This window comes from Melospiza georgiana, chromosome 5 (assembly GCF_028018845.1).
Source record: "Melospiza georgiana isolate bMelGeo1 chromosome 5, bMelGeo1.pri, whole genome shotgun sequence".
Taxonomy (NCBI): Eukaryota; Metazoa; Chordata; class Aves; order Passeriformes; family Passerellidae; genus Melospiza; species Melospiza georgiana.
The window spans coordinates 47976942-47998086 of NC_080434.1; the positions used below are offsets into that span (position 1 = coordinate 47976942).

The window sequence follows — 21145 nt, forward strand, 5'->3', positions numbered from 1 at the left end:
CTCCACAGTAAATTGGAATAAGCAGGCTACAGCAAAGAAAACGTAATTACGCTTGTGTAATAACAGGCATCAGTTTAAAAACCAGGGATGGTGCAGTACTGTCCAGGCTACTTAGAAATGCACTGGAAACTAATCAGACCTTGATTGCTTCAGTCCTGACATGTTGGCTTAACTCCCATTTTCCCTGGTTATGTTGAGAAAACCTGTCATATTATGTGTAATCCAGTCCTCTGAGTTTAAGCAAATTAAACACTTGAGATCAAATTCACACGTAATGTAAGACCATGAACTTAATAGAATTATACCAAAGATAATTTTTTTTCTCAGTGATGTTATTTAATGGCTCTTTTGCATAGCGATTTGCGGATTTATGAAGCAGTTTAGTGGCCCTGAGGACTTCACCCCATTATGTCCAAAAATCTTTCTCCATCCTGTATGTTGAATGTCTGCAATGATTTAATATAACTAATCCAACTTAAGGAGGAAAGAAAATTCTGTCTCTGTGACAACTCAATTTTGAGTTTCTTTGCTGAAACTCTCAGCAAGATACCAACTAATGCCAAATTTGATACCATTTTTATAAAGCAGGCACTTGTCCACAGTGAGCTGGATTAAGGCCACTTACCTAACAGTATTTTCAGGGCAGGAATTTATCTTTAGATGTTACTGCTGATGCCAGATTTTACTAGTAATCATAGATATTTTTTTGAAATTATAATTTAAAAAAATACTGACTTCAGAATGTTTCCTGTAAATGAAGGCTGTGGACCCAGGCTCTATAGGCTGCAATTATTTTATTCTAGCATCATGAAATGAAAGGTGTAGCCAGGAATGAGCATGCCACCCTTCAGGTGCTGTTAGGAACAGAGGTGTCTGTAGAAATGTTAGTAGTTCTCTCTTTATTTGAATGATTTCCCCAGCATAGCAGAGGAACAATAAACGGGCCTTAGGCTCTTGCTGAAAAAAAGCAACATCTGCTAAGGAAAGGGGAATTCTAAGATGAGGTTTGCCCTAGCTGGACTCTACTCTTGCTTCTCTCAGAGATTTGCTATGTGACCTCCAGTTAGCTATTTAACAACCTTGGGCCTATTGTCACGTGTGTGAATTTAATATATTTACACTGCTCTGCCTTGGAGAAAGGCATGGGCCTCGACTTGCTTGTGTTTGAAGAGAACCTGAGATTATTACGTTGACTGTGTCGTATAAATGCTAGATGTTGTGAATTTGTGGTGAGCACATGGTGTGGGGACAGTCCCAAAAGAGCATCTGTGAAGATAAATGTTGTCTGCATGAATGGCAATACAAAGCACCAACTGAGGGCAGTAAATTACATTCCAGCCTACGGTTCTGGATTTTGCAAGTGCCTGGGCTCCTGTGTACCTCCTAATTAGGTGGGGTGAGCATGTTCCAAAGCACAGTGCCGCCGTTCCTGCCACACATCCACGTCGTCCTGCCTTCCTGTCCTTCACCCCGCTGCCTGCCGGTATGGCTGTGCACGCACCGAGGCCGGGATTCCCAGCCCCGTGGCCATTCCAGGCCCGGTGATTAAAGCACCGCGGCTCCTGTCGGAGGGCCCGTCCGGAGGGGCGGCGGGCGCAGCGCCCCCGCGCCCCCTCGGCCCCGCAGCGCATTGGCTGCGGCGGCGGCCGCCCCGCCAGGCCCGCTGGGTGCCCCGTGCCCGGCACTGCCTCTGACCTTCCCTTCCTTTCCCTTCTCTTCCCGTCCCCGGCGCTGTCAGAGCGCATCAGCGGGCGCGGCGCTGCGATGGAGCGGCGAGCGGCAACGGCAGCCGCCGGGAGAGGAGGAAGAGGAGGAGGAGGAGGAAGGGAGAGATTAGCGCGGTGCCGGCTGGCGCAGAGGCGCGGCTGAGCGCTCCAGCGGGAGCCCGGGGCCCTGCGGACCGTGCGAGAGGCACAGGCGGAAGGAGCGGAGATGCGGCCGCTCTCTCCGCGCTGCTGAAGCTCCCGGTCACTCGGCCGGAGGAGGGAGGCCGGGAAGGTCCGTCCTTCTCGCCGCTCTGCGGGCGCAAAGGGTGCCTGTGCAGTCCCCTCCTCTCGCTTTTATCCCAGCCCCGGAGCAGGAGCCGCCGCCGCCCCCTATCCCTTCCTGCGCTCTTCCCACCATGAGCGGGGCTGTTTTCACCTTATAAAGATGGCGGTGTGGGATCGCTGCAACCTTTAGACTAATGACTGTCAGAAACATCGCCTCCATCTGTAATATGGTGAGTGCTGGCGGGGGGCGGGCGGCGCGGCTGCCCCTGCGGGGGCCGGCTGGGGGCTGCTCCGGGGCGCAGCCCAACCTCGCAGCTCCGTCCCGTCCCCAGCGGCAGGGGAGCCGGGCAGGCTGCCGAGAAGTGCCCGGGATGGAGTTGGCCGACGGAGAGTGACGATGTCCCGAGGAGTTTTCCGGGAGCAGCCCGGGCGTGGGCCGGGGAGGGACGCAGATGCAGAACCGGTGCGAGGCCCCCGGAGCGGGTCTGACCCCGGCCGAGGCGCGTTGCAGACGGAGCCGTGGCCCGCCCTTCCTCCGCCTGCCCTTCCTCCTGCCCTAATACTGCGAAAGGACCAAAGTTGGGTTCTGAATCCACATTAAATCAGTGACCCTGTTTAACCCTCTCAGGCAGGCACCCTGCGCTCTCCTAGGGCCAGCAGCTCCCCAGATTACACAGAAAAGAAGGATGATTAGATGCCTAATAACACTTTTAGATCCCGATGCTAGGTGGTTGCTCTAGGAAGTCTTTGCTTTAGAGCTAACTGGGTTTAACTTGCACTGCATGCTGCTCGAAGAGAACTGGTGTTTATAAAGTACTCTTGAATCACTTAGCTTTCTCAAAACCAATTAGGCAATTAGGAAGGAACAAGGAAACGTTTGTATTTTTGTTATGTTCACTTTGCTACTTTTCTCCCCATGGAACAGTTGAAACGATGCTTTCTGCATTGTGTTTGGGTTTAATTTTAATTCTAACAAACTTGGAGCACCTAATTTGGTTTAGGTTTTTGAAATTTCTTGGCAGGAGGAGGAAAAGCTCAAACTCTGTCAAAGACTTTTTAATACTGTGAGACTGTAGCAAACTTGCCAAATAAATAGTTGCGTGCTAAGCATCTCAATGCAAACAGAAGAGAATCCTATTTTTGTTCATTTTGGGTTTTTAGTCTGTATTTTTCACCCTTATTTCCAGGTTCTTCAAGAGCAGCTACACACAGTTGCCAGCTTCCCTCCATGTGGTACCCCAGCATGCCTTGTGCTGCTGATGCCACACATACCATTCACCTGCCCTGGAGAATGGAGCCTGTCTCTAGGGTAAGGCAGTGGGCACAGCCCCGGAGGCCTGGCTGCTGCGGGGTCTGAGTGAGGGAGTGCAGAGTACAAGCCTGCTCCCCTTCCATGTGTCCACACTTCCACTTAAGTGCGATTGGTCTTTTGTTGCAAAAGAGATGCCTGGGAAATCCCATGCATAGCTTTCATTTGAACCTCAGCCCTCCCTTTGAAATGCCTGCTCTGAAATGCAGAGAGGGTGAGTTGGTTCTGAGGTTAAAAGAATTAATACAAAATCCAGATTTGTGGTATAATAACCTGGGTGCTCACCTTTCTTCATCAATAGTAACTAGTTTTCTGAACTCTTCATTGTTCTTAATGATTTCCAGTCCAATGAGCCACAAATACTGCAAAGAGAGCTTCAGGAAATGGTACAGGACTGAGGAGAAAACCTGGATGCACTTACCTTCTCTCTGAGGCAGGCTCCAGTTTTTACTGCTGATTAATGGTGGATGTGACGCCTTGCAAATTTTATAAAAGAACACTGCATGAAGGGGAGCTGGAGACTCATAGGTGGATGTAAGACCTTGGTATAAAGTACTAGGAACTCTGATTTTTTCATGTGCTTCAGACAGATGCACTTGCATGCAGCACAGTTCTCCCAAAGACTGAACAGATTCACAACAGAACTGATGAAGTTCTTGCAGGGGTATGCTGCTCAGCTGTCATTGCCAGTAAATCCTGTAAAAGTAGCATCTGAGAGGTGGAGAGACTAAAGGGAAGGAGAGCCCCAAGCAGAAAAGGGGGCATACCAGGATTCATACTTCAAGACAATTCTAGCTGATGGTACTGTGACAGAAGGTGTAGTCTATTCAATGTTACTGATGTTTTAAGGCTACACATTCCTTGAGGTCTGTGTACTTAGCTTTTAGAGATGCCATGTTGTGTTGGTCACATTTAGTTTTTTCTGGATAGCCCTCAGGGACTGGAAGTTCTTTTAGGCAAAAACAGTGGTGTTTTAGACAGCTACAGGAATTTGGGGCTGTAAGAGAAATACAAATTCTTTCAAGTGCTGGCAATGTTGCATTATGGCTCCTCCAAAAATGTGTCCACTCTGATGAGGTGATGGACTTGAACTCGGTGGTCTGTAGAAGGAGCTATGACAACCTTCCAGAGGGCTAGAGGTATAAAAGTAAACCTTTGCCTTTTTAAAACCTAAATATTTGCCCTAAATATAGTTTGATTTAGGACATCTGTAGAAATCTATCTAGAAAGATGCTGAGATGCTGATTCCCAGACCTTGTTCCTGCACTATAATGTAGCGCTTGAAAACTGAGCTACGGACAAGCTGTGGACTAAGAAATAGCTGTATAGTTCTTTAGCAATATAATATGTTTTTCTGTATAATGTTACATAATAATAGGTTTCTAAGTTTTTTAACTGGTTAAACTCAGTAATTTTAAAAAGGGCGTTCTGGTCTTTATTTTTTTCCCATTCCACTTTAGAGTGTTCACAGAGGGTTTATCCGTTTTTTGAAAAAAAAACCCAAAACCTAAACAAAGATGTCTGGTTGGTTTTTAGGTGTGATGGGGGAAGTAGAGGAAGAGAGACAGAGGCAGCAATTGGTCCTGAAATGCTTGTCCTTCCCTGAATGCAACTTAGATTGTGTTTTCAATGGTAGTCCTTGACAAAGTTTTTTGAGTGTGTTTGTTCAATGTTTGCTCTCATGTCCTGAAGGGAAAAATATTACTGAAATTTAACTGAATTAATTGAAAAACCTGATTAGCCAGCATTTTTGGATGTATGTTTGCTATTAAGTTGACTGCCTGATATTTGATATCTTGGGTTGTAATTTTGATCTCCTAAAGATGGTAGAGGTCATTAGTCTTTTCAGGAAGGATCAAAACAAGTGTAGTGAAGCAAGAAAGACAGGAACAGTATTTAACTCACTTGCAAAAGATCCTTAGTACTACATATTCACTGGATAAGCTCTCACATGCTGAGATAGACACAGTAGGAGCTAGCCAGTAAGAAACAAATATTTGGCTGGGGAAGTTTCCACTTGGCACATTTACTTGTAGTAAATATTTAAATGCACAACTCTAGAATTAAACAAAATTCCTCTATTGTCTTTTACCAGTTTTGTCCTCTAAGTTATAATAATAGCAATAGTTTAGTTATTATTCACTGATTTGTTTAATGAGAATTCAGAGCTAAAACTTGTTCTGAATGGGTGGAGGGGATGAAGGCAACTGTGCCTGAGGGATCAGTAGGATTCTTATGTGGGCATGATGGCCATGTTCACTGAGAAGGAGGTGTAGTCCACAGGATGTTCAACTTACCTGCCCTTCAGCCCCTGTGAAAACTCATTCACTCTGTCTGCACACCATTTTCACACTGAGGGATGTATACACTTGTATACCATGTATACGAGTTCTCATCTTTTATGTAGGACAGCTACAACAGATGTGAAGAAGCATAGAATACATTGAAAAAACTCTATTTGAGGGAATACCAACAGGCAGTGCCTCCTAACACTGGGAGACTGTAGGCACCAGCTAGGGATGTGCTGTAATTCTCTTTGCTTATTGTTTCTGTGGAATAACCCAATGACTCAAGTACCAAATTCTGGTTCATGGGTAGACAGACATGCTGGCATTTCATGCTTACTGAAATCCTCTGCAGTATGTTTCTCAGTTGATGAGCTTTAGGTAAAGCCTTGAGTTCCGAGTTAAGCTCATGCTGCAGCTGTGGCCTAGGGATATTACTGTTATGTGCAGTGAAGGACATCTAACCATTTCAGAATGTATTGACACACATTTACTGAATCTGGCTAACAAGCTCCGTGGATCATATTTCTCTCTTTTAGAATTCTGTTGAGAACAGGTATTAATTCCCTGCCTTTCATATTTTTGTAATAGTATCTCAAATATTCCAATTAGAACTTCATAGTGCTCTGACAATTAATGAACAGAATAATCTAAACACATTCAGTGTTCTCTGATACAAGGTATTATCTGAGATACCTCATAGTTACTCCTGGTAGTTGTTGTATAGATATCCTTTGGAATAAAAGTTGCCATTCCTTGGATTAATTTTGGAATTTCATGTTACTCTTTCTTCTCATAGTCTCACGAGTTTCAGAAAAAATAGCTGTTTTTCTGCATGAAAACATTCACACAATTCATCAGGAATTATGTGAACACCTGTGAATTGCAGCTTTCATTTTAAAATAAACAAACAAACAAAGTGTTTCTAACAATTCTAGAAACTGGTTATAGAGAAAAAATATACAAGCCTAGGAGTCTCTACATTCAGGAAACAAATAAGAATAAATGTTGGAATATTTTTGTTTATTTAATAGCATGATTTTAGAGATTAATTGCAGCATTTGTTTGCATATAGGGCATTGGCAGAATGAAGACTCAAACTACAGATTTGGAAAAGGCTTTATACAAAAAAAAGCTTATGATTTTAATGCTGCGGAAATTCTAAAATCCTGTTTCATACAGGAATAGTAAGAATATTATTTGGCTACAGAATTGATCACTATGATTTTCAATTGGATTTATTCATTTGGACAACCTGCAGTGTATATTTCTTCATGTCTCATATGTCTTCCCATAAATACAGATAAAGGCAAAATAATACTTGCCAGACAATAAAAACAGTTAATCGGAAGGCATATTTAGATTAATAAAGGAAAATAAATTTTAACATTGGATAAGATGTAGACAGTTCAAGCAATGCAGTTTTTCTCAAGAGTGACAATTTCAATATGACATAGAAAATATAGAAACAAAAATATGAAAAGTATGGAGAATATGAAGTGTAATCTTTGTAATAACTTCATGAAGTAATGAGAAAACTTGAGAGTGTGCTGACTGACAAATGGGCACTGGACTAACAGACAGGAAGTGTGCATTCCAGGAAAAGATGAATGGAAGTCCATAAAAGATATTTTTTATTGGATTGAGGAGTATACGCAAAAATGAGAAACATCCTAATATATACTTCCCAAAGTATAACCTTGAGTAATGGCTGAAGTTTGTCTTGCATGAATACCTTTTAATGGCTAAAGTGGTTCTTATGTACTTACTAGCTGTTTAGAAAGTACGTACAAAAGGACAATTCATGAACACGACATGTAGTGTAACAGTGTGTTTGTTTAGATGCACGTAGTCTTCGGCTTCATATTGCTGAATTAAGAATAAACCAGTGGTTATACTAAACACCTCAGTAAAGGAACCTCTTAGTTATAGCTCAGCAAGGCTGAGTGAATCTGAATTGTGGAAGAAATGACATTAAAAGCAGACTCTGGACCCTGATTAACTGTGGCGTGGTGGGCAAGTGCCACGCAGGAGGTTCGGTTCGGATGGATTTTGACAAGGCACAGTCTGTGGGGTCTAAGTCCTGGCCAGTCAGAGAAGCAGTGAGCCAGTTCTCTTCTGCTGACCTTCCTTTAGCCGCAGAAACTGTCCTTGGCTGGCTGTTTTGTAGGTATGCTTACATACATTTATTACGTACATTACGTGCTTAACACCCCAGGATATCAGTGCTTCTGGGGAAGAAGCATCCTCAGGGTCAGGACTCCACTGTAAGCATGGTCTTGGGTGTGCTCAGCCATTGCAGAAAAGGCTGTTGTGCTGAGGGTTTCAAACCAGCCATTACTGGATATTGCATGTTTCAGGTATTTAACTTGATTTTTTGATTTCACAATTAATGGCCTCATAACAACTGTATGTAATAACTGTATGTAAAATATCCTATGACAAGAAAGTCTCCCACTGTACACTGAATGTGATAAACCTGTGTTATTCCTGATGTAGGTCAGCCAAAGTTGGAGATTTCCAATGATAGGAAGTACATCGCATTTCCTAAAGTCTTACTGGAATCTACATTACAGTAATTTGAGCTTGGTACTTCTCATCCTGGCCATTGCTGAGGCCAAGAACAGACTAGTTTCTTTCTGTAACAAATTGTAGACTTGAAAATATTGTCATGCCCTTTCCTGCATTATGCGGCCTTTTCTGTCTTATGCAACACAACCCCATTAAACGTGTTTTTATAGGTCACTTTTCTCTTGAGTTGGGTCCTCCATTTTGACTGGCTTCTTTTGGTTCTTTCCAGTTACCTTTATCTTACTTGAAACCAGGCACAGGCACCCAAACCTGGATGTAAGATGTATTACCACTGACAAGTTAAACAGGAAAGTTACTTTAAGATCTTTGTAGACTACCACCTCCAAGTGTTGATTACGTTGTCAACATTTGTTGCTGTGGTTATGGGGGAAATTTTTAAGTAACACTGCATACCTGTGGTCTTATTCATCTTGTACAACACATAGACCCTTGCCTTCCTTCCTTCCTTCCTTCCTTCCTTCCTTCCTTCCTTCCTTCCTTCCTTCCTTCCTTCCTTCCTTCCTTCCTTCCTTCCTTCCTTCCTTCCTTCCTTCCTTCCTTCCTTCCTTCCTTCCTTCCTTCCATTCCTTCCTTCCTTCCTTCCTTCCTTCCTTCCTTCCTTCCTTCCTTCCTTCCTTCCTTCCTTCCCTTCCTTCCTTCCTTCCTTCCTTCCTTCCTTCCTTCCTTCCTTCCTTCCTTCCTTCCTTCCTTCCTTCCTTCCTTCCTTCCTTCCTTCCTTCCTTCCTTCCCTTCCTTCCTTCCTTCCTTCCTTCCTTCCTTCCTTCCTTCCTTCCTTCCTTCCTTCCTTCCTTCCTTCCTTCCTTCCTTCCTTCCTTCCTTCCTTCCTTCCTTCCTTCCTTCCTTCCTTCCTTCCTTCCTTCCTTCCTTCCTTCCTTCCTTCCTTCCTTCCTTCCTTCCTTCCTTCCTTCCTTCCTTCCTTCCTTCCTTCCTTCCTTCCTTCCTTCCTTCCTTCCTTCCTTCCTTCCTTCCTTCCTTCCTTCCTTCCTTCCTTCCTTCCTTCCTTCCTCAGGTCCTTACAGGATTTCTCTAAAAGAAAAATACTGTAAAAACTATTTTTAATTTTAAACCTGTCCTGCAACATAGCTGCAGCCCTCATTACTCAACCTTGTATGGAGATTTAATGAACATATTCCTACTTCTGTTTCCAAGTTATCAGAGTATCCCAGCTGGTGCAGCTGTGATGAAGTTTAGAAGGTGCCTTGCTTTTCAAATGCTCTGAGGCAGCACATATGCAGTCTAGGTGGTCTAGACAAAAATGTTACTGAAGAAGTTAATAGTTTGTAGGCAAATCTTAGTTTCATTTTGACTCATGAGACCATCTTGAGGCTCTGTGTTCTGAAGAAGGAAATTGGCCAAAACCAATGGTCTTGCTGCTTTCTCCAGAAAAAGCCTGGGTGCCGCAAATCCAAGAAAAACTAAGCTGGGGATACTGAAAGACTCACAAGAGAATTTTGAGTTGCAGTTTGGTAAAAGCTGTCTAATCTTGGAAAGTTTAAAGGTCAATATTTTTTTTTTTAATTACTTATGGATATAGACACTGGACTTGCAGCACTTCAATAGAACCTCATTTGCAGCACTTGGTTGCTTTGTGCTTTGAGAAAACCAAGTTTATCAGCTATGTAAGACTGAGTACCTTAAAAATTCTGTCCAAGGTTTTAAGTGGTTCAGGATTTCTGGTCTTGCAATTTTTATCCATTTCTTGGAAACCACACAGAATAGGGCTGAAGCTATTTGTGGTATATGTGATACTTAGGTCTGTAAATAGAGATAGCTTAGTGTACCCAGCAAGAAAAAAGGTTAGGCATCTCCTTTCAAGCTCTTATAATTTGCCTTAATGATCAGAAGACTCTCTGGAAAAAACACACAAAAATAATTTATTTAGATATATTTTGATAAAGCATCTCTCCTAAAAAAAATTGAATACACAGTGGTTTTTCAGTCAGTCAAGGTTCTTTTGCTGTTTACTATGATCTCCTCTGTGTTTTCATAGACTTGTCTCTTTCCTCTTTCTTCTTGTGGTCAAAAAGACCCAAAATAGCTTTGCTGGAGGAACAAAAAGCATTTCCTCACAGAATGAAGGGAGAGCTAATCTGGTTAAATTCAACCATCTTGTGGGACTTAGACTTTATAAAATTACAGAAATTATTCACATTTGGCATTTAATATAGATGAGTTTTTAAGAAGGCTGGTTCAGCTATTTCAGTTACTCACCATATCTCTCTGAAAGTCGAGGTCATTCCTGAGGATAGCCAAAGACCAGCACTGGGGACAGGTGATGCATCTTTGAAAGCAGCTGCATGTATGCTGCATGCTGTGCTATTGCTAGTTCTCCTTTTACTCTTGGTTCTTTGTGTTGCTTCTGGGTACTATTTTCAGGTTTTTACAATTACCTCCTCTCTTTTGAGTTATCCATCACTGCCATTTTTTGGCCAGGAGGCCTTCCTCATCTTTCTTTATTCTCTTTTTTCCTTTCCTTCCATGTGCTGTGCCTTCCAAAATCCTTCAACTCAGGCTGCCTAGCCCTGAAGCCATTTCTATTTTTACTCTAATTTTTCTTCTACCAGCCCAAACATCATCATTAGTTTGTCTTAAGTCTTTAGTTTCTCCCTTCAAGAAATTATTGTGTTGCTCTTGCTTTCCCCAAATACTAAGAAAAAACAAATCTAGTCTATAAATGTATATGGTCCGAAACCCTTCATACGGACCAGCCATCTTCCTTCATTATCTCTTGCTCTTCGTGTATTTAAGTTTCTGTTTTAATTATTCAATTTTTATATGTTTTTGTTACATTTTTTAGATTTTCTTGTGAACATGATATTTCTTCTTATTTCATTTTTTGATCTTTGTACAGACATATTATTCTGTACAAAGAAAAATTTAATTAATTTTTTATTTTTCATACCATGTTTCTGTTTATTTAGTGATACCCACTTAATAGGGGGCTTATGAAGGGTCTAATTTCTTTACTGTATCCGTTTACTTTAAATTAAACACATGTATATTTCTAGAAAGTTAGAGCCATTTTCATAGCTCTGTCACAGTACAAAGTTTAGTCTGATTTGCTGTCTTCTGTGACAGTATCTTTCTTATTAGCTCTTGTCCATTTCTCATCCTCTATAAATTAATTGTATTTACATTACTTTTCTACATGTGATTTAATGAACTAATCTGGGGACTTCTTTTTTATCCTTTTTTTTTATATATATATGCTAAAGTGTAAAAGAACAGCAGGGGTTTTTTAAACTAATCTATTTCATGTGATCCAAAGCACAAATGAAACTCTTTGCAACATATTCAGAAATTTAAACTGAAAAGTAAACCAGCAGTCTTATTCTTTGGAAAGTCCAGGACAAAATAACAATAAGAAAAAATATAGGTCATATGGGCTGAATGTTTTTGGAGCCATGCTGTGGCAAAAATCTTGGCCTGAATTGACCTGTGCTTGGCTATGTCTCTAGCTGTATGTCTTTTTACGAGGGCTGAATATTAATTGTTGAATTAAGTGGTAAAACTGGGAAATCAAGGTTCCAACACCACAGAATGCACAGTAGGAGTTTCCACATTGACCTAGTTCTCACCCTCATAAGGTCTGCATACCACAGTCACTCCACTGCATTTCCTTCACTAGTGTATTCTTTTAAGAAGGAGCCAGTCTCCTTTATTGTCTCTATACTCTGATATGATTTTATTTAATACTCCCAAATCCCACTTCAGTGACTTATGCAGCCTCTCCTCATTTCAGGCTCTGTAGCTACACTGCTGGTCTTGCTTATTTTTATGGAACTACAGTATATTCAGCTGTGGTAGGATATTTCTCCTAGCTGAAGCTTTTAAAAAACAATAGAGAGTGGTTGCATTAAAATGTCTGAGCAGGTTTTCACTGTAGAAGTAATCAAAATTACTTGCTGGGAGTGAGAACAAACACAAATATGCTGGAAAAGCAGTCGTGGTTGATGTTTGCTGTAGAGTAACATCAGTAGACTAACGAATATGTTTTCCATTTTATATGGTTGATTTAATCTGAATTCTCAACCACCTTTAACACATCCCTAATAATATACTTTTTCCAGTTTAAACCTGGATTGGGTGTACAGTTCCTTGTATACTTTCTTGGAAAAATTTCCTTCTTCTGTCCTCATGTCAACTGCTTATTAAGGAGACGTCATATGCAAAACAAGTAATTTATATACAGTGTGACATGGTTTGAGTTTTACTAAGTGGCCTGTCTACATTTTTTTCTCCATATAAGGAATATATCCTTCTTTGAAGCATCAGGTCTTTGTGCCTCTTAACCATGTTCCTAGACTTCTTTTTCCTTGGATCTAACAGTATCCTTTTGGAGACCTCAGAATAAATTAAAATCTAACTGAAATTACCTTTGATACAAGAAGGCCCTACTCCTAATGAAGTCTGAGTGGGTTATGTCAGTTTACTCAAAAATTGAATTTAACCTCATGTTTTGTTGGATCGCTGTCACATTGTACTTTATTTTATATTTGCAACAGCCAAGGCCTGGATTGGGAGAGGTAGAAAAGCTCCATGATGAGATGTTACTAAGCATGTGTTTTTTTCAACAGCAAGTACTTTAGAAATTTCTGTGCAATGTGGAGTTTTTATATGAAGATTGGTTAGTATGCATCATTAATTTATTTGGTTTTCAGTGATAATGTTGTTTGGTTAATCCTGATTCTTGATCTTTCTCACAATATTTACAAGAAAATTTAAATACAAGAAAGGGTTTGTCCAGCCATCTGGCATCCTCTGGAGTAAGAAACCCTGGCCTGGAGGAAAGGCAAATGAGTAATGTAGGACAACTAATTAGCACAGCACTTGCATCATATTTGTCTAACAGAATACACTAACCTGTAGTTTCATAAAAGTGTAGGAGGTTACTTTTTAGAGATAATATTTTCCATGAACTGTAGAGGGAGAATTTATTTCAGTGTGGAGAATACTTCCTACAAAACTGGAAAAAAACACCCATTTCATCTTTCTTTTAGGGAACTCGATTGTAATGTTCAAAGTGAATTCAAAGAAAACCTTTGCTTTGATCTGAATGCTGTACAATGAGTGTTAATGTGAAGATGTTTTTCCTCAGAAGCTGCATTAATCTTCTGTAGTCATGTTCCTCTTGTATCAGACAAGGTTTTGAGGGTAACAGTGCCTGTTTGCTTCACTGCTAATATCAGATAGGCAAATATTTATCAGCTTCTTCCCTCTTGGAATGGTTTGCTGAATATGTGCATCTTTGGCAAGGCTGACTTTCCAAGCAATGAAACTAATCTTCATATGAGGCTTACGTAATTATCACACTGTCATCTCTGTTGAATGGTAGCCAATAATTGCTTTGTATTAATCAATCTTTTTTCCCAAGTTTCCCAACAAGGCTTAGCAGAGTCTGGTGAGAACATATATCCCTTATGAATCTTCTCATGGAGGCCTGTGTCTGTAAGGTACTTCAGTCTCAAAGGATTTTCTGAGAAGTAACATATACTTGGTCTGAGCAATGAACTCTGTGTATGTGAGAGAAAGTGAGAGAATGGAAAAAGATCTGAGAAGGGAATATGAAATATGAAATCTTGGGAGCTTTCTGGAACTTGCCAACTTTAAGGAGAAGTTTTTACTTTCAAGGCTTGTAAATTCTCAAAGAGTACCTGTGCTGAGTTTCACACTGCTAATGCTGTTGACTAAATCTTCCTTTAATGAGTTGGCATGAAATAATAATCTGATTTGGCAAGCAGTGGTGATGGTAGGTGCAGTAAGGAAACAGAAATCAGGCCTTGGGGAGAAGATGGGGAAGGGACGTGAGAATTCTAAATCTGATTACCAGTTACTTTGAAAATTTTAGCTGATGAAGTCTAAGCAAATGTCTGCCTTGACTTCACCAAGGCTTTCGACACTGTCTCTCACAATGTCCTCATAGACAAATTCAAGAAGTATGGTCTGGATGAGTGGACAGTGAGATGGATTGAGAACTGGTTGACTCCTGAGAGTCACAATCAGTGACACAGAGTCTGGTTGGAGGCCTGACACTTGTGGTGTCCCTTGTTATTCAATATTGGGAGTTGTTTAACTTATTCATCAATGACTTGGATGAACGGGCAGATGCCTGCTCAGCAAGTTTGGTGATGGCACCAAGCTGGGAGGAGCAGCCAATACCCCAGAGTGCTGTGCAGCCCTTCAGAAGGGCCTTGCCAGGCTGGAGACATGGGCAGGGAGGAAATCCAGCAAAGCCAAGTGCAGGGTCCTGCACCTGGGGAGGAGTGACCCCATGCACCACCACAGGCTGGGATTGACCTGCTGGAAAGCAGCTGCAAAGGGAAGGACCTGGGGGTTCTGGTGGACAACAAACTGTCCACGAGCCAGCAGTGTGCCCATGGGGATGAGAAGGCCAAAGGTGGCCTGGGGGGCATTAGGAAGGACATTGCCAGCAGGCTGAGGGAGGTGATCCTGCCCCTCTACTCAGCCCTGGTGAGGCCACACCAGGAGTGCTGTGCCCAGCTCTGGGCTCCTCAGGGCAGCAGAGACATGGAGCTCCTGGAGCAGGTCCAGTGGAGGGCAACAAAGATGAGTGAGGGATTGGAACATCTCTCTTGTGAGTAAAGGCTGAGGGAGCTGGGTCTGTTCAGCTTGGAGGAGAGAGAGCTGAGAGAGGAACTCATCAACATCTGTAAGTATCTGAAGTGAGGCTGTCAGAGGATGGGGCAAGCTTATAATGTGTATAGGAGTGATGACAATTGCTTTGGCAGCAACCAACCTTACTTGCTTAGTAATTTAAGCTTGCTCAAAAATGGGCATTTTAATATAGCAAAATGACAGGTAACATACCAAATTAGTGGTTGTGCTTATAGACCAGCAGTTACTTAAACAACTTTGATGTTGAAGATACAGCTGAACATACTAAGGGATCTATCTTGGATTTATGTGCTCTTTAATGTTAGATAGGACAAAATAACAGATATATTACACTTGCTTTCAACATCTGTGTTGTTACTAGAACTGGGTGCCAATCTGAAACCCAGGTATTGTTACAGGCTGATGTTTAATTCAAAGGGATTCAGAGGAGTTTCAGTAATGCTTAGAAAACCTACCTTCCATCTAAGAATTGGTTTTTAGGGTTGTATTTAAGATCAACTACTGTCTTTATGAGACAAGAGAGTAATGGGATCCAGATGGCCATGAACACAGTAAAAATAAAGGGGAGGTGGATGTGGGAAGAACCACTGCTGTGACCTGTTCATTTCTAGTCATCTGTTACTAGAGGGTCCATGTCAGGCCAGCTCAACTATCCAGATTTGCAAATATTTTTAGTGGCTCATGAGACTGTTGCGCCTATCAGTAAGACAGAGTTAGCATGGCTAATCATAGCTAAAAGGAATTCATTATTTTTTGTCTCGATACTGTCCATAATTGTACTTTAGAATCTTAATATTCTAAATAATTTCTTCCTTTTTAATGTTTTGTTTTTGCTGTTGTTTGGTTTGTGTTCTGACATTTTTTCATTTTTTTTCCCCTTTGTATAGGGCACCAATGCCTCTGCTCTGGAAAAAGACATTGGCCCAGAGCAGTTTCCAATCAATGAACACTACTTTGGATTGGTCAATGTAAGTGGTCAATTTTGATGTTACTTGAAATTTGCTTAGTTCCTTGGTTTGGTTTTGTTTTGTTTTTCTCTCTCCCCTGGTCTCATCAATCTTATTCTAATGCAGGATTGTCTTTTTTTTTTTTTCAAGTGCTGCTCATGTTGCAATTTTAGGCAAAGTGGGTTGTAAAACTGTATCAGATGTTTGAAGATGGCTTCATACACCCCCAGGGAGAACAGTTCTATGAATATTTCCAGGGATTAGAACATACACTTAAATAAAATTAAAAGTCTATTTTAGGTGTGAAATAGGACGGAGGAAGTGATGAAAGTATGAACAAGTTTAGGTACAGCCTTCTGCATTGGCAACTCTTAGGAGGAGATTTTATTTGACCAAGGGGAAAATGAGTGAGAAGAGTGTTTAATCACTTGTTTGTTCCCATAGAAATGATATAGATATAATAATTTTTTCCATTGAAAACATTAGTCATTCTGCTACTGAGCAGTAAGATAGAGCCCAGATATGGAATAAACTTAATGAAATCTAGTACAAAAAAATATTTTTCTTACAAGTGGAAACCTTTACTTTGTATCCTAGTTAATTTAGAACACCACAGTTTTTTCCATGAAGTGTCGTGGTGGGTGTGGAAATATATTTCTACTGCAACTACTATATGGCAAAATGGCTGGTTTGTGACAGTGACAGGAGTCAGAATTTGAAAGAACAGCTAGTTTTGTTGTGATGCGCAGGGATTAATCTTGTTTTTAATTCTGCATGGCAGTTTGGGAACACCTGCTACTGTAACTCCGTGCTGCAGGCATTGTATTTTTGCCGGCCATTTCGGGAAAATGTATTATCATACAAGGCCCAACAGAAAAAGAAGGAAAACCTCTTGACTTGCCTGGCAGATCTTTTCCACAGTATTGCTACTCAGAAGAAAAAAGTTGGAGTTATTCCACCAAAGAAGTTCATATCAAGGTTACGAAAGGAGAATGGTAAGTGTAAAACTGAAAGGTATTAATGCATTGATCAAAGAAGTACAAATAAATATTGAGCAATGTGATCATATTAACCAGAAACAGAGGTAAGATTTGTAAATTGCTTTTAGTACTTTGTGGGGTGTATTATTAATTTAGCATCTGTGTAAATGATATTATGCTTGAAATAACCATAGCAGATTTCATAGGCTCCCAGAGGTGTGTGAATTAGTGATGTTTTCACAGCACGGTGGGGCAGACCTTCCTGTAGGGTGAGCTAGGGCTGGGAATAGGGTGACACTGCTGTAATTTTTAAATTTTTTTTTGTGGAGTATGTCAGAGAGAAACACTGAGGCCAGCCGGCAGTACAGAAACTGTGTGACCTAGGAAGGCTGCAGGCACCACCAATTCCAGAGGAATTGTCTGCAATGGAGGATAAGGAGCCGGGTACACGTGGGGTGGTCAATCCACTCCACATCAGCTGCTGCTCTGGCTCTTGGAAGTGGTGGACACACTTGGTGAAGCATCAGACCCCTTTTGAACATTAAGCTGGCAACAGCATACACCTAATCTTGTAGTAGTTCTGTCTAAGGGATATGAGGAACATCTTGAGATAGAGAAGCCTGTCACAGCTCCATTTTGGCCTGGATTCATATCGGTGTGCATGGTATGCTTAGAAACAGAGAGGCTTTGAATGAAGAGACAAAGTATGAGTCAAACACCTGGAAGAAATTGCTTCCTGGTGACAGCATATAAATGGGCAGACTGTTCATTTCAGAGCAGACATTTGAAATCATGAAAAAGTTAACTGTGAGTCATCTAGTGATAAATGCCCCCACACTGTTGGGGATCACTTGTAAAGACTGGATCTTATGTTTTCAGCTTTTTTAAATTAGTGCCAGAGTCAGTGTGTATTACCCTGCTTATATGTCCAGGCTAGACACTACAAAGCCAATGGTTCTGTACAATATTTTCTGAGGAAATCCATGTGAACTTTTTCAGGAGCAGGGGATAAAAATACACATTTCTGGGAACGTACATTCTTTTTTCTTTGACATGGTAGGTGAGTTAAGCCTTTAGTGGAGAAATCTGTACTAAATCACCACTGGGATATTTTCCCCTCTTCCTGCAAGGAATTCATATTGAACAAGACAAGTCTTTTCTCATCAGACTTGTGTGTGAAAAATGAGCTTTGTTAGGTGGTGTTATTATTATTACTTGAAGTGAGTTAACCTTGACTGGCTGCCAGGTACCCACCAAGCCTGTCTCTCACTCCTCCTCTTAGCAGGGTGGGAGGAGAAGATAAGAGGAAAAAAACCTCATGAGTTGAGATCAAAGTATTTTAATTAAAAAAAAAAAAGCCAAAAATTACATGCAGAAACAAAGGAAAACCAAAGGAGATTTATTCTCTACCTCCCATCAACAGATGATTTCCAGATACTACCTGGAACATAGGGCCTTGGCATGCGTAGAACTTTGTTTGGAAGAGATATATCTTAATAATGAAAACCCACCCATTTTTCTCTTAGATTTTAGTGATGAACATGAAGTCACATGGCACAAAATATGACTTTGGCCAGTTTTTGGGTCAGCTACCTCACCTATGTCCCCTTCCCAACCTCTTTCACACCCAGTCTACCAGACTTTGGGCGGGATGAGGGACAGCCTTGATGCTGTGCAAGCGCTGCTCAGCATCAGCTGAAACACTGGTACATCTTCACCTCCATTTTAGGCACACCTACAAAGCACAACATCCTGTGGGTTACTGTGAGGAAAGGTAAGTGTGTGTCAGCATCCTATGGCCTCAGTTTTCCCAGCCATGTGGCTTACTGTCAAAGCTCTGTGATGTTCCTGAGTGTCTGAGGGACTCAGAATATGGGGATGGAAGTCAGTGCTGACTAAAGTTAGGCAGTAAGTGTCTAGTGTAAGGAAGTAATTTAGGATGAGTCACTCTCTTGCTTACTTCATTGACTGTAATGGGAGCCTACACAACCAACTCTGATGAGTGTAACTATTCTAGACAGCTTGAGTTAGGTGAGATGAAGCTTTTCCCCAAAGTAACTTCATTGAAACCAGGGTGACTGGCTGCAAAACTGTTCTTTGGGATGATTCCAAATACTTTGCTGAGCAAGGGCCAGTACAAGTACTTGGGGAAAAATATGATTTTCTTTCTTTGAGGAAAGGATATTCAGCTGTACAAATCTTGACTCTCTTCACAGATCTCTTTGACAACTACATGCAGCAGGATGCACATGAGTTTTTAAATTACCTGCTCAACACCATTGCAGACATTTTGCAGGAGGAGAAGAAACAGGAAAAGCAAAATGGGAAACTGAAAAATGGCAACATGAATGAAGCTGAAGAGAACAATAAACAAGAACTGACCTGGGTGCATGAGATTTTTCAGGGAACACTGACTAACGAAACTAGATGTTTGAACTGTGAAACCGTAAGCATTGGGATAGATTATTTTGTTGTTGTTGCCCATTAATAGATAGATACATTTTGTATATATGAATATATGAATCTTTTCAGACATCTGAGAATTGTGGATATTCCTGTAGAATTTACTTCTTGAAGTGAGTATATTCTTTTCTAAAAATTTATTTTTCTAAGCATTACTTGGCTAATCTCTGCCAAGTTTTGCTGTCCTAATACATATGTCTACAGTTAAAATCCTTGCTAGTGAATCAGTACCTTTCCGTATCACTGTAACCTTGAGAACAGTTATTTACATCATATTTATAAAAGTGAAGTGTTAAGATGATTTGTGTTTATTCCATCTTAAGAGTCTGACAGGTATACACAGGGTTCATTTTTAACAAACTGTTTTCTTTTATCTCCCTAATATTTTCTAGAGGATGATGTCAGTTTGAAATCCCTTATGTTTGAGCTATAAGTAAAAATTAATTTTTGTTGGGAAAACTGATTGCAAGTCTCCTATTGATTACTACTGTCTTTTTCAAACACATGCTCCTATTGAAAGAGCAAAAAAATAATTTTTTAAAATTGTTCCTGTGAGGTTGCATGAAAGAGTACCACAGGAAAAAAAAATCTTTGGGGAGAACAGTGACACTGACCTTCTACAAAGGTTGGAATTAATATCACCTAACCTTTGCTTGGTAAAGCAAAGTTGATAGGCATCAAGGATGAACTAGTTATCTCTACTCCTGCAGATGATGGAGATTGTGAAGGAGCTTCTGCAGGAAACTCTCTCCATCTGTCTCTAGGCTGTTTCAGGAAACAAAGTTTTTAGTATCTGGTGTTCTGTTCCATACAGCTTGTCCTGGCTCCATGGTGTCACTAAGCTGTTGCAATTGTTGGTGCAGCAATGTGAGAACTGGGTTAACAAACTGATCTGGCCCAAGAATGACGTACTTTTACTAAGATCAGTGCTGCTACTATGGGCTTCCTCAAAGAAAACACAACATTAGATTAGCAGCATTAAGATGGGAGAAGGTGCCCAGAGAAGGTATCTTCAGAGAGCAAGCTGAGATTTACAAAACTGGAGTTTGGTGAGATGAACTCTACCCATGTCCTACCAGATGTGTAAAAGAATATAGTCTGATATTTCTAATCATAAAGAATGATATTCCAAAAAATATGTGTGGCTTTTCCAGGAACTTGGTCAGAGGAGGATGGTGAGGAGAAGAGATACAATGATAGTTGACGTAAGATGTTGGAGCAAGTTTGGAACAAGCTTGTATAAGTGAACACATGACAGAGATACTGAAAATTAATTATTCAATCTATTTCAACTATAAAATCTTGGGTAATAGCAAGTTAAAATAAGTGAAAGGTTAGAATTATTTTTTAACTGATGAGCTTCTCTAAATAGTTGTGCCTTAATTCTAAATCATTATCTAATGTTTACTCTGAGAAACTGGTGAAGTGAGGATGCGTCCTTGGGTAACAGCATAACTGCACAATTTTGTACTTGTAACTCAAAGTGATGAAGCTTTATAGAAAATGTATCTTGTCTGTAGCTTCCTCTGAGTATAGAAATACTATAAACTACTCAGGATGTTTTTCCAGTGTGTTTTCCTTGGATTAGTGTAACTTGAAATCTTAAGAAAATAGTAAAACAGAATGAAAGTTATTCCTTTGCTAAAATATTCATAAGTAGTACATGAAGGGTCATTCAGATTTCAGCAATTCTTATTCTCACTTACAAAGAGTGCCGTTTGAATCTGGTTTTCCAGCTACCTTTAGTTTTAATCTGTATTATTCTAGCTCTAAGTAGTTCATCTTCCCTTCCAGGAAATACTTGATGTGCAGGAATCAATAACAGAATTCCTAGCTTTTTGAGGCACTCAGATGAAGCACAATGCCTGCCAAGGACTTTTTCAAGTGTTTAAGTTCTCATGATACTCAGCGTGTCTGACAGAACTCTAGCTCCAGCTGTAGA

General features: G+C 40.7%; 1 protein-coding gene across 1 annotated transcript in view; it reads left to right on the forward strand.

Moving 5' to 3' along the window:
* Window positions 1-1660: 1660 nt before the first annotated feature.
* The window catches only part of USP46 (ubiquitin specific peptidase 46), a 34800-nt gene continuing 15315 nt past the window's right edge, over window positions 1661-21145 (forward strand). The window contains exons 1-4 of the mRNA XM_058023991.1: window positions 1661-2221; window positions 15701-15781; window positions 16542-16755; window positions 18957-19186. Coding sequence (XP_057879974.1) covers window positions 2186-2221; window positions 15701-15781; window positions 16542-16755; window positions 18957-19186 — 561 coding nt within the window. The 5' untranslated portion in view covers window positions 1661-2185. The remainder of the gene's footprint in view (window positions 2222-15700; window positions 15782-16541; window positions 16756-18956; window positions 19187-21145) is intronic.